This window comes from Physella acuta, unplaced genomic scaffold, assembly GCF_028476545.2.
Source record: "Physella acuta isolate Inbredline_101_S28 unplaced genomic scaffold, ASM2847654v3 ptg000470l, whole genome shotgun sequence".
Classification (NCBI taxonomy): Eukaryota; Metazoa; Mollusca; class Gastropoda; family Physidae; genus Physella; species Physella acuta.
Window position 1 is genome coordinate 272,501 of NW_026731989.1, and position 14,512 is coordinate 287,012.

Here is a 14,512-nt window from a genome sequence, read left to right on the forward strand (position 1 = left end):
TAGTGTTTAGTATTGTATATGTGGATTCTTTTGTCTTGTAACTTGGTTCATAGAATTTACTGATTGCATATGTTTTAAAGTTTTATGTTTTACTGGATACTTATTGTTTATGTGTTTGTGGGTCGTTTCACTTTGCAATCGTGTGAATTGGTTTTACAATTATGATATTTTATCGTTTTAATATTTGATGGTGTTTTTTTCCATAAATACAATGAATACAAAAGCAACAAAAAAGATTGTAAATTCTCAAGCTGAATGTTTAAATTTTTTCCAATCCTTGAAATCTTTAATCTGCTTTAATTTCTTTCAACGTGTTCACGAGTAACACATGCACCACAACGTGGTCATTGGCGACGTGAGCCATTGATCTTCGAACGTGTTGAGGCCGCCATCTTGACCACAGATGGCGCCCCTGTGGTTGGCCAGTTTTCTGCTCGCGTCTCGTGGCGAAAAGCCATCTTTAAATAGTTGAATTTTGCCAGCATTCTTCCTCTTTGAAACCGTCCTCGCCACATCCAAGTTCCCATCAGCCTAGGTTAGTGAAAACGTTTTTCATAGACTAGCAGTAAAAAAAATTTAGACTTGCACTAGTTTCATGTAAACTTTTAATTTTAGCTGTTCAGTTATTAGCCTTTTTTTTAAATTTCCAATTTTTTGTTTATTATTCAAAGTTATAAATTTAAAAAAAAAATGAAATAAAACTTAAATTACTTTATATTTTAAAAATATTTTTGATTGTGTTTCTGATCCAGAAGGCAAGTATTTATTTTCTCTGTGTTTTTCCCTCCAGAAATCATGTATCGTCTCTGTGTTTTTTCCTCCAGAAATCATGTATCGTCTCTGTGTTTTTTCCTCCAGAAATCATGTATCTTCTGCTGGCATCAACGCTCGCCACTCTGGTGGCCTTCAGCAGTGCCAACAAGAACTTCACCGTGACCTCAGAGGTCGTGTTTGACCTTGAAGTGAAGAACTACAACGGCAATGGTGACGACATCAACGGCAAGCTGGTTATTGGGCTCTTCGGTGAGACAGCACCCGTGGCCAGCTTGAACTTCAAGACACTGTGTGAGGGATACAAGAGACCTAAGGTAAGTAGAGACCTTTTAAATAGGGACCTAATGCTAAAGACCTAATGTAAGTAGAGACCTTTTCAATAGGGACCTAATGCTAAAGACCTAATGTAAGTAGAGACCTTTTAAATAGGGACCTAATGCTAAAGACCTAATGTAAGTAGAGACCTTTTAAATAGGGACCTAGTGTTAGACCTAATGTTAGTAGAGATCTTTTCAACAGGGACCTAATGCTAGAGACCTAATTTAAGTCTAGAGATCGTTTTATTAGGGATCTAATGTTAGAGACCCCATGTATGTCTAGAGATCTTTTCAATAGGGATCTTAGGTTAGATACCTAATGTAGGTCAGATATCTTTTCAATAGGGATCTTAGGTTAGATACCTAATGTAGTTCAGATATCTTTTTAATAGGGATCTAAGGTAAGTAGAGACATTTTACTTGGGACCTAATGCTAGAGAACTAGAGTAAGTCTGGATTGTTTAAAATAGGGACCTAATGTAGGTCTATAGATCTTTTTATTAGAGACATAGTGTAAGTACAGATGCATTTTCTAGGGACCTAATGTTAAGTTTAGAACATGTTTACTAATGATAGAGACCTATTTAAGTTCGGAACGTAACAGTTGTAAATTGTAGTTTAAAATTTATTTTATAAAATGTATTGGGAATCGGTTGATTAAATTGAGTTTAAATTCCTGTCACAAAAGTTAATAACTATTGAAGTGCATTAGATGTGTGTTTATTGTGTATTAATTGTGGCCAGTTTGTCGTGCTGTTGCCCTAAAATGTACCTATTTGCTTTGAGGAGGCCAAGATCAGCTACAGAAACACATACTGCCACAGACTCGTCAAAGACATGCTCATCCAATGTGGTGACGTCTTCGGTCTGGACGGTAGAGGAAGTGAGTACACATTTCTTGCTCATCTGGCACTTTAGTACTGTATGTTTCTTACTATCCAGCACTTTAGTACTGTATGTTTCTTACTATCCAGCACTTTAGTAATGTATGTTTCTTACTATCCGGCACTTTAGTACTGTATGTTTCTTACTATCCGGCACTTTAGTACTGCCTGTTTCTTACTATCCGGCACTGTAGTACTGTATGTTTCTTACTATCCAGCACTTTAGTAATGTATGTTTCTTACTATCCGGCACTTTAGTACTGTATGTTTCTTACTATCCGGCACTTTAGTACTGCCTGTTTCTTACTATCCTGCACTTTAGTACTGTATGTTTCTTACTATCCGGCACTTTAGTACTACCTGTTTCTTACTATCCGGCACTTTAGTACTTGCATCTTACTCATCATTAAGCTGGCAGTTGATGATTCTTACCCATTGTTAACCCACACTATTCTTATACTTTGTTAAACCCATTATATAGTTCGTGTTTCTTATACATTGTTAAAACCACTAAATCGTTCATGGTTCTTATCCATTTTAATCACATAGTACACACATTTCTACATATTATAAAGCTAACACCAGTCCCACTAAACGTCTTAAGAGTGTTTCCCATACAGTATATGTAAAGTGCTGTATGTAAAGTAGGTGGAAGCTGTATCAAACTAAACACGCCACGCAACAGTTTAATGCTAAATGACGCACACATACATGCATAAATCATAGGTTACGTCATACACCAGCCACTGACAAAATACAACACCAATCTGATGCCACGACAACCAGTTAAATCTTATGTCCTGTAGATAAGTACAATAGAAGTACCTTTGGCATAGTGAAGCAAATATTTAACTAAAGGAAACAATGGAAGACATGTCAAGTGACACGATATTTGTCACGTGACATGGGTCATTGACATTTACTCATAGTGTTAAGAATTTTCCGTGCAGTCTACGTGGTTTTTTAATAACGAAATATGTAGTGCAACATTTCTGTTATAAATGAGACGTCAGATAGATCACTTGAGCTGAAATAAAGTGTTGTATAAGAATCTCCCCTGATAGGTTGTAGACAATGCCCTAGGTTTAAGTGGGTCCAAGCACACTTGTGTTGTGTGAATAGTCTTGTTATATCTTGTTCTGTACGGGTAATTACCTATACAAAATATTTTAAAGCTATTTAACGATGGAATATTTTTAGTAAATAACAAAAATATCCGCAAAAAATCGAGACATTTTTTGCGATTTACTTTTTTTGTTGAAAACAAAATGTTGCACAAGACTGCCTTTTTCTTTTGCACACACATTTAAGGTATTGGTGCTTTCAATTAATTAGTTATTCACCTAATCTGGAGTTAATGTACCCAGGTATTCATACTCCTACGAAAACACGTAATTGAGTACTAGACTTAGGCACTGTCTTAATTACATACCCCTGTAACAAAAGGCTTGACGCTTCCCGCCCCTTCACCCAAGCATTGCTAAAGTCCTAAAACACCTAGCCCCCCCTCACCCCCACCCATACATGGTGTTGCGTCGTCCTGCTCCACCCCCTCCCACACCTCTACATATTGCCGTTGATCCGCTGCAGGTACCAGCATCTACGGCGAATACTTCAACGACGAGAACTTCATCATCAGCCACACCAGCGGCGGCATCGTCAGCATGGCCAACAAAGGCCGCGACACCAACGGCTCTCAGTTCTTCCTCAGTCTGGGGGCCTCCAGATTCTTCGACAAGAAACACGTTGCTTTCGGCAAAGTCGTTAAAGGCTACGTAAGTTTTTATTTTATTTGATGGTCTCTATCCCTCAGATTGTTGCATACCCAACTATTAGTTTCATCTACAAGATTCAACTATCATTTAGTTAGGAATTGGTATAAAGATACGAACAGAGCATTTCTACGATGGAAAAACTAATGCTAATTTATTAATTTTGTTGAATGGAAATAGTTTTTGCTAAATTGGAAAGAAATAAAATGTGTAAAATAGAATAACAAAATAAATTAACAATAGGAGTGTTATTTAAAACTCAACAAAAAAAATCAAAAGAAAACTACAGAACTATTCAATTTGCACTTTTACGCAAAGAGTTTTCGGTCGATTCTACAATAAAATAAAATAACACTATTCAAATTATTCCAATATGTTCTTAACTATTTTGTTTGGCTGAAGCTACTAGTTTAAGCAGCTATTTCAAAAATTCTTAATTAGAACTTGATTAGAACTAGAAAAAACAACTTGCTTGATTATAGAGATTTGTTTTATCAGGTGATAATTCTGTTTTTACCTGTAATACTTTCTCCCCCCGACAGCAATACCTGATGGCCATCAACAGAATGGGCGCACAAGATAAGGACCAGAAGCCCAAGAGACCCATCCGCTTCACCGAGTGCACCGTCAACGAGGTCAAGAAATACGAGCTCAGCGAGAAGGACATGAAGACAGACGACCTTGAAGGCATCGTCTCCTGGTAGATCAGCCAATCATTGCACCTTTTCTAGTCACGTGTATCACGATGTGTTATGACGTCACATGATGACGTGTCCTATATATGTATGCCCTAGCTTAGTCTGTCTTGTGTGTGTGAGGATGGGTGCGTGTTGTGAATGACCAAATGAGAAATATTGTTGTGATTGTCCCATTCAATAAAAGTAATCCATCGTTACGGCTTCATCCGTATGATCACGTATTAATACATTCAATAAACTACTTTATTACTCATAACCATGCTGTTTATTATATAATTTTCTATTAATATTGTGTAGATTATGTAAGTTGGAATACAAAGTTATACCTAGAAGTACCTAGTTTAACTTTCTACAGCTCGTTGGTAGCAGTAATGATTTCTTGTAGCTCCGCGGTGATTGAGTACTTACCGGTGTAAAAACGAAACAATACTATCATGTAGCTAGTATGGGGAAGTAGGTTTATTTTTTCTTCTGTACGAATGAACTCAGTGGAGCGAGACGGCTATAAATAAACTTCATGAATGAACTCGCGGGTTCCTTGCTTTGTTTTGTGACTGACAGATTTACACTTTCTACAACCAATTTTTGTGATTGATACTACAGCTTACGTTTTAAACACTTTCTACAATCAATTTTTGTGATTGATACTACAGCTTACGTTTTCAACACTTTCTACAATCAATTTTTGTGACTGATACTACAGCATACGTTTTAAACACTTTCTACAATCAATTTTTGTGACTGATACTACAGCATACGTTTTAAACACTTTCTACAATCAATTATTGTGATTGATACTACAGCTTACGTTTTTAGCACTTTCTACAATCAATTTTTGTGACTAATACTACAGCTTACGTTTTTAGCACTTTCTACAACCAATTTGGAGTTCCACTTGTGTGATCTTTGTGTGAGGGTAATCGGTAAATGACGTCACACTTTTTAAAACTGTTATTAGCTCCCCATTTCCCATCGACACCCATCCTTACAAAAAGTCAAATCACCTCCCCTCCCCCCTTTATGGTGTCGTCACAATCCAGTCTACCCATACTCACAAGTTGCAATTTTTATTTACCTTGGAAATTATTGCATTTGGTCACATTTTAATTACGATTTGCAAAAAAAAAAGCATTTAAAATGAGAAATAACTGATACAAATCAGTTTTAAATAGTAAGCTTTTTGAAAAAAAAAACAACATCCACACAACCACCTAGAAATACACGGCAACAGTCCAAGCCCCACCCAAAGACGTAGTTGAGGTGGGGGGGGGGGCGTGCGTCGACCCAATGGGGATGCCAAAAGGGGTAGAAAAAAATAATTTAAAAGCTTTTTTTAAGCTGTAGTTTTGAATTATAAACAATCACGCCTTTGCATGGTGATTTAACTGTTTTCTACCTTGATTGTGTAACTGTACAACATGTAACCTTTAAGAAGCAGTGAACGGCAAAAACTACTTTCTAGCTTTTCCTAGATTGGGAGGATTTATACTGGATCAGTGAGTTGATGAACTTTACCACTTATAAAAGAAACTATTTTTATTGAAGAGTATTGTACAACTAAAATCGCAGATATTTACACTGGATTGTTGAGTAGATAACTCTTTTAACACTTGGAAAAGAAACCAATTGTACTAAAGCGTACTGTATAACAGTAAAATAAGAAAAAGTCGGTGGGTGGGGCGCTACATTAAAATGTTAATTATATATGTAAATAAATAATTTAATTTTTACAAATAATGAATATAATTATTATTTTACCTTTGCTTAATTTAGTTACATTTTTTTTTAAATTTTGAGTTTAGGTCTACCTTCTACCAATCCTTTAATTTGATCAATCAAAGGGATACAATCTGCAGCTGTTGTTATTAAAAGTCGTTAAAAATGGAAATAAAGTAAATAGTAATTAGAAAATTACTAATCATATTACTCAATTTGAATATTTAAAGTTTAATATAAACACTTCCTTTATTTTAGTATTTTAAAGAAGATAAATTATAATTGCCTTTAATTTTAAGTAAGAAACACAAAAAATATACTAAGTTCTTAATTGCTTAATATGTGAAAGCTACACTTTTATTAAGTTTCGTGTTTGTTTGGAGTAGTACATTAATTTAAAAAAGAAAACTGTAATGCAATAACATTTTTGTAAAACTTCTCTTTTCTATCAAACATTTAGTTCTAATGTCTCATTAATCTTAAGTATAGAAAAAGCAATTATTACCAATTCCAGCGGTGGGGTTGCTCCCACTTCCACTATTCCCTCTAATTGGCACAAACCTTATCCGAATCAATGACAGAAACTTTAGAGCTACATGAAGAAGAATTCCCGGACCTTTTTTCAACTGCAATAGCCTCGCCTACGATGCAAGTCCTAATCACATCAAGAGAACAACCATACCTGCGATTTAAAATAAGACAACTCATCAATAACCAACATATTCTTTTACTCAACTACGGCAGAGCCGACACCTTGCACTTCTCCTCACAAGCCTTTGACGTCACCACAACGCACAACACAATAAAAACAACGGTTCATATACACTGCATTTCTCACTACATGAAAACGACAAAATGAACGGGACCCTTAGAAGATGGGTATCCCCCACTCTCAACAACACAACACCTATACAAGCACTTCGCCTATTCACCAACAAAGAACCACAACTAAGCACAATCCCACACACTTATAATCGCAGCCTTTCTATCTACACTGAAAACCTTCAATCATCCCGCACCACAACAAAATAAACTACCAAAAGAAAACACTAAATATCCTAATGGCATTCGCCGGGAGAAGACAAGCGTATCAGCTCTGCTCTTCCACACAACGAACCATTGCCATACACACTACAGTAGGAATTACCGACAACACTTACACTCCAAGTTACAGTCCCCCTACAACACTTACACTCCAAGTTACAGTCCCCCCCCTACAACACTTACACTCCAAGTTACAGTCCCCCCCTACAACACTTACACTCCAAGTTACAGTCCCCCCTACAACACTTACACTCCAAGTTACAGTCCCCTTTACAACACTTACACTCCAAGTTACAGTCCCCCCCCCCTACAACACACTCCAAGTTACAGTCCCCCTACGACACTTACACTCCAAGTTACAGTCCCCATACAACACTTACACTCCAAGTTACAGTCCCCCCTACAACACTTACACTCCAAGTTACAGTCCCCTTTACAACACTTACACTCCAAGTTACAGTCCCCCCCCCTACAACACTTACACTCCAAGTTACAGTCCCCTACAACACTTACACTCCAAGTTACAGTCCCCATACAACACTTACACTCCAAGTTACAGTCCCCTCTACAACACTTACACTCCAAGTTACAGTCCCCCCTACAACACTTACACTCCAAGTTACAGTCCCTTCTACAACACTTACACTCCAAGTTACCGTCCCCCCTACAACACTTACACTCCAAGTTACAGTCCCCCCTACAACACTTACACTCCAAGTTACAGTCCCCCTACAACACTTACACTCAAAGTTACAGTCCCCTACAACACTTACACTCCAAGTTACAGTCCCTTCTACAACACTTACACTCCAAGTTACCGTCCCCCCTACAACACTTACACTCCAAGTTACAGTCCCCCCTACAACACTTACACTCCAAGTTACAGTCCCCCTACAACACTTACACTCAAAGTTACAGTCCCCTACAACACTTACACTCCAAGTTACAGTCCCCCTACAACACTTACACTCCAAGTTACAGTCCCCCCCCTACAACACTTACACTCCAAGTTACAGTCCCCCCTACAACACTTACACTCCAAGTTACAGTCCCCCCTACAACACACTCCAAGTTACAGTCCCCTCTACAACACTTACACTCCAAGTTACAGTCCCCTCTACAACACTTACACTCCAAGTTACAGTCCCCTCTACAACACTTACACTCCAAGTTACAGTCCCCTCTACAACACTTACACTCCAAGTTACAGTCCCCCTACAACACTTACACTCCAAGTTACAGTCCCCCTACAACACTTACACTCCAAGTTACAGTCCCCCTACAACACTTACACTCCAAGTTACAGCCCCCCTACAACACTTACACTCCAAGTTACAGCCCCCCCCCCTACAACACTTACACTCCAAGTTACAGTTTCCCTACAACACTTACACTCCAAGTTACAGTCCCCTACATCACTTACACTCCAAGTTACAGTCCCCTCTACCACAAGTTACAGCAGCAGTACGCCACCAACAGAATCCCACACCAGCAACAGGATCATCAGTTCAGAAAACACAACAGTAAAACAAGCCTGCCAACATTTCTCATCTGCACACCACTGGACACACCAATACAAGCAACCACACCTGAAACCACCGCAGCAGACAACCCCTAAACCAGCACCACAATCAACCGTAAAACAGGGATCGCAATACAGCCGTTCATCTCCGTTTTCCAAAGTCCAGCCTGGTCATATCTGAATCGACAGTCTTGAAGACGCCAACAACTAACCATGACGAGCAGTACAACAGCCAATAACAATAACACAGGCATCCACCAGATCTCGACAACACAGAAAGAAACTCCCGGCCCTCAAATCATACAACAAACAGATAAATCAACTACCACCAAGAGGAAAAAAAGAGGATAGCCCAGAACCGACGAAAACATCAGCTGAAGATAATGAAGGAGACAACGAGTCAGTAGCCACAACCCGTCCAAAATACCGATTAAAGACCGACTCAACAATTGCCTACTCTGCTCTTTTTTAGTCTTCGGACCACGGGCAGTCAATGTGGTTAAAGAACACTTCGATTTGCCCAGACCTCTACCCAACAACAACGATACAAATGTATTTCTACTTCATAGAGCAACAAAGTTTCCGTAGACATATCATATGACAACTAATCAGCCATCACCCGATCTTACTAATGAACTACGGAAGAGAAGATACATGGTATTTGTCTTCCGATGTCACAACAGAACCAAGACGGATGGACCATACACTCTTCATGATACAGATAGCGTCAATGGCTCACTCAGATGGCCCCCACTCCCTCACTTCAAGACGATACAATCAATCAAGCAGAGAGACCGATCAGTCCAAAGGGATATTCAATAATCACCATCCACAAGAACTTAGGCAATTGTAAACGTTTTGTTTGAAATCCAAATTTTCTTATCTGAAAAAATTAGAATGGTCTCTAAGATGTATGAGAATAGTGTAGTACAATGACTAAAATGTATGTATACAAGTTAAAACGTTTAAAAAAAGAAAGGATAATATGAAAAAAAAAGAAAAAAGACCAAACATATCCTTACAAAAAAAAAAATCAAATTGTCTACATACGCAAGCGGTAGATTGTTTCCCAAAGTGCGTAAAAGACGAAAAGATAACAGTCTGTAAGAGGAAAAAAGCATATAAAGCCTTTTCTATACTGCAACCCCCCCCCCCCCCCCCCCCCCGATTATTTGTAGTCCAACCCTCGTTGGGGAGGCGCCAAAACCCGTAGTTTACAAAAGGAGCCGGTCATAACACTGACACGTCGAGTTAGTGATCCTGTAACTGTAGCTAGTGTCACTGTCAGTCGAGTCAGTGCCACTGTCAGTATAGTCAGTGTCACTGTCACTGTCGTCAGTGTCACTGTCGTCAGTGTCACTGTCAGTCGAGTCAGTGTCACTGTCAGTCGAGTCAGTGTCACTGTCACTGTAGTCAGTGACGCTGTCACCGTAGTCAGTCTCACTGACACTGATTTCAAGTGCCTGGACCTGTAAGAGACTGCCTTGACCTTGAATAAACAGGAAGAAGGGTGAACCTGTTGTTTATCTGCCCAGCTCTGAACTCGACTCGGCGAATCTCTGGAGAGTTCCGTGAAATACCTGCTCAGTTCAGACAGGTGACAGGCTGGTGTCAGGGATGACAGTTGTGCTGTCACTGGCGACAGGTGGCGACAGGTGGGTCAAATGTGTCGGGCGGCGTTAACTGTAACGTGCATGGTCGCGTCGATGGCGTCAGGGTTGGTGCTGTAATTGGCGTCAGGGTTGGTGATGTAATTTTCGTCAGGGTTGGTGATGTAATGGGCGTCAGGGTTGGTGATGTAATTGGCGTCAGGGTTGGTGCTGTCATTGGTGTCAGGGTTGGTGCTGCCATTGGTGACATGGGAGTTGACGTCACCGGTCACAGCACACGTAGAACAGTGCCAGATCCTCGTTAGGGAAAGACACGCTAATAATGCGGGCGGGAGGGGGGAGGGGGGGGGGGCTTCCAGTGCGACGTGAACTCCAGTTCAAGTGTCCCACGGAAAACTGCTCGTGATTTAATACCGCCCCCCCTCCACCAACCCCTCCCCCCTCCGCTCTAAGGACGTCATTATGACTTCCGACTTGATGGTATCAACATGCACATAGGATTTTTCCCACCCTTTCGTCAGTAATATTTCAAGTGAGACAGTCACGTGATTTAAAAGTTGCAATTAAAACAAAATAAAATGCTAATGTGGTGGAACGTCATCACTTCACCCCCTCCCCCCCCCCACCCACATAACATCCCACGCAACATATGTCTTAATATTTTATTTACTGTTACCATCTTACAGATTTGGAATGAAAACAAGGCAGTCACTTTAAAAAAAAAACAGAAATTTTTGTATTAATCCAAAATATTTTGTAGCGAAAACTTCCGGAAAAAAACAACAACTCGCCACAAGCAGCTGTGTTATGATCTGCCATATTGTACACTAAAAGACAAAAGTGGCCAGTGCAAGACACGCCCCCCTCTTCACCTAGTTCATGCCGTCTATCCCGTGTCCACACAATCCGCTACCATGTATGTTTGTTGTTTTGGTCTCTGTTGACGCCGGACCGAAATACTTGACAAAGCGCGAAAGCCAAACATTGTCTGAGTCTCCCGGCATCCCCGCTCGTGGCTTTTGGACATTGTTGTGGGGCGGGGAACAACTTGGGGCCACGGGTCCATGTGATAGCACGTTCATTCTTACAGGGGCTAGCGTCACCACAGGGTCATTTTCACAGGGGATAGTGTCACCATAAGGTCATTCTTACAGGGGATAGCTTCACCATACGGTCATTCTGACTGGGATAGTGTCACCACATAAACATAGTCGGTGTCACCACATGGACAGTCGGTGTTACCACATGTACAGTCCGTGTCACCACCAAAAACTACGTTTATTCTTACAGCGGCTAGTGTCACCACAGGGTCATCGCCCGTGTCACCAACTGGAAATTGCCTCTTATGTCTAACCTTTAACCCCAACAGACGAACTACACACTGTTCCACCAACCACCGTGGCGAACACCTAGTGTATGTTATCTTTGATCTATCCATAGATATACGTGTATGTGGTCTACCTGATTAGTACGTGAACTTTGAACTAGGCCGAGTAAACGATATTATATTTAATGTTTTGTCTTCGAGGTCAAGGCCAAGGTTGTTAAGTCAAAGTTTGTTTTGTAAATATTAGATCAGTGGCCCGTGTAGACCGACGCGCTGCATGTAGAAAAACTGCTCACACTAAGTAATGTGTTCAAATACTTTTAGTCCAGTTATGTAAATGTTCATGGACTTTCTGGACATAGTGTTGGATTCAGTGGATAAACTGTTCAATGTTAATATCAGTGGATACAGTGTAAGTGTTTTTGTCTGAAGTGGTTGATTTAGTGGATGCAGTAATGCAAGATCCAGTGGAGAGGTTAAGAACTAGTGAATAAAGTACTGTAAGGTATGAGTATAAAGTAGTGTATAAAGTAGTGTTAGTTCAGTTTATACAGTAGTTCAGTGTATAAAGTAGTGCATAAAGTAGTTCAAGATAAATGTTTAAAGTAGTGTTACGTTAGTGTATAAAGTAGTGTAAGATTAGTGTTTATAGTAGTGAAAAGTCCGTGTATAAAGTAGTGAAAGGTCCGTGTATAAAGTAGTGAAAGGTCCGTGTATAAAGTAGTGAAAAGTCAGTAGATAAAGTAGTGTAATGTCAGTGAATAAAGTAGAGTATGAAGTAGTGTAAGATTAGGGTATTAAGTAGTGAAAGGTCAGTGTATAAAGTAGTATAAAAGTAAATGTTGACATGTGAAGAAAAGAAAGCTATCTATTTTTGCCCTCAACTTGAGCTAATGAACTGAAACACGAAGGCACTTTTAACCTTCGTGTTTGATATGAGTGCACTCCCTGCGTGATTCTAGTCGATTGCCGGCTATTGGAAAAATTGAACTTCCGGCACCACTTTGTACAGATAAACTACAGCTAAGTGCTAAGCGCTTCCGGTTAGTCTTTAGTTAATAGCTAAAAACATGCGAGATAATCACCTAGAGGCAGTGCAGAATTTGAGTGATGACTTGACTAAATGTACATAGAATGTACATAGAATACTTGAAATAATATCGGTTTTATATAATATTGTTCCCGCCCCAACGATATTGAATTGAATAAGTATCAGATCTACTTTAATGACATTAGTCCACTGACAGATAACATACCCGATGACAATACAAAGTACAAAGTCTACTAATATTTTGGCTATTGTACCTAGGAGGTCTTAAAGCTTTTGTAAAATTTTATACATTTATAAATTCATACCACTTCTCTACACCGTTTTTTTGCTGCCCAAAATATGCCATTTCTATTCTTCATCTTCCTCAGTTTGTATTCACTCCCTCTTTCTGCCGCTATAGTGTCCATAGTCCCCCCCCCTCTCCAAATCTATATACCCCTTCGATCAGCCTGATCTGATAGAATTACATAACGACTTAAGATGAAACGTTGTGGACCTGCTACAGCCATACATATCAGACTCAATCCATCTGTAGAGAGACCTGCTACAGCCATAAATATCAGACTCAATCCATCTGTAGAGAGACCTGCTACAGCCATACATATCAGACTCAATCCATCTGTAGAGAGACCTGCAACAGCCATACATATCAGACTCAATCCATATGTAGAGAGACCTGCAACAGCCATACATATCAGACTCAATCCATATGTAGAGAGACCTGCTACATTCATACATATCAGACTCAATCCATCTGTAGAGAGACCTGGAATGCCAGAGATTGGCGAAGTCCTGGAGATTGGTCGACTCTGACTCTCAAGTGTCCAGCCAGGCATGATGGCGACGCGTGGACGCCACTTGACAGATTTAGCCGCCTTCTCTGGTCTCATCTTACACTATTAATAATTGACCTTTGACCCAGCAGCAGTTTGGTGTTTACACTGTGAGCCAACACTACACCTAGATCTGCATGGAGAAGAAAAAATTCTCCTACAGCCGATGGTGGAGTTAGTGATTTCGTTATTGAAACAAACTATTTCCTTTACGACCTGCTGCTGTGTTGTGCGTGCTAATAGTAATAGAGCTAGGTATCGAATAAAATAAATAACTGTCACGGGTACATAATTTCGAACACTTTATAAGTTTCTAAAACTTTGTTAAGAAACTTACAATAGAGCTCTCGTTGTTTAGTTTGCTAATTTAGATTTGCTTGTTTTTATGCTCCAATAGACATTTAACTATTATTTTTTAGTGCTCATTTTACAACGTATTTGGCACTTATGACTTACAAGTACCACTAAACATTGTTGTGAATAAACAAAACCGAATTATAAGGATTATAAAACTTGAACTTAATTCACTAGAACTTTGGAGATCATTGACTGATTTAATCAGAGATTTGTTCCTGCTTATCGGCGAATTTTGTGTCTTTTCAAGTGAAACAAGCGGGACTGTTGAGTGTTAGAAGATGTTCGACTGGATTAAGTACTAAACTTTGAGAGGGATTTCCACCACTAACAATGTTTAAAAGCTTTTGGTCTAACTGACCTTGAACGACCCTCGACACGTCCACTACGGTAAGTCAAAGTTTTTATTGGTTGGGATCAGCTTCCCTTGTCATTGTCTAAAGCATTGGAGTGTGGATGGCTTTTCTTTTTGTCATTAGTCAACTTTACATTTTAGTGCTGTCATTAGTCAACTAATCATTTCAGATTAGTTCCAAACACCTAATTAATAATACTAATAATAATAAATACTGTTTAAAAACTTACTAAATCAGTTTTAAAATAATAATTA

At 39.4% G+C, this 14,512-nt stretch overlaps 1 protein-coding gene across 2 annotated transcripts; it reads left to right on the forward strand.

Moving 5' to 3' along the window:
- The first annotated feature begins 403 nt into the window (after nucleotides 1–403).
- LOC131943852 (uncharacterized) lies at nucleotides 404–4,701 on the forward strand. 2 transcript variants are annotated; one of them, XM_059304137.1, is made up of 5 exons: nucleotides 404–535; nucleotides 859–1,088; nucleotides 1,878–1,974; nucleotides 3,566–3,750; nucleotides 4,290–4,701. In XM_059304137.1, exons 2-5 carry the CDS (start codon nucleotides 864–866, stop codon nucleotides 4,449–4,451), a joined length of 669 nt encoding a protein of 222 aa, XP_059160120.1. In that variant the 5' UTR covers nucleotides 404–535; nucleotides 859–863; the 3' UTR covers nucleotides 4,452–4,701. The 2 variants fall into 2 exon arrangements, with proteins under 2 accessions (XP_059160120.1, XP_059160121.1); XM_059304138.1 differs by having other exon boundaries at nucleotides 1,881–1,974.
- The last annotated feature ends 9,811 nt before the right edge of the window (nucleotides 4,702–14,512 follow it).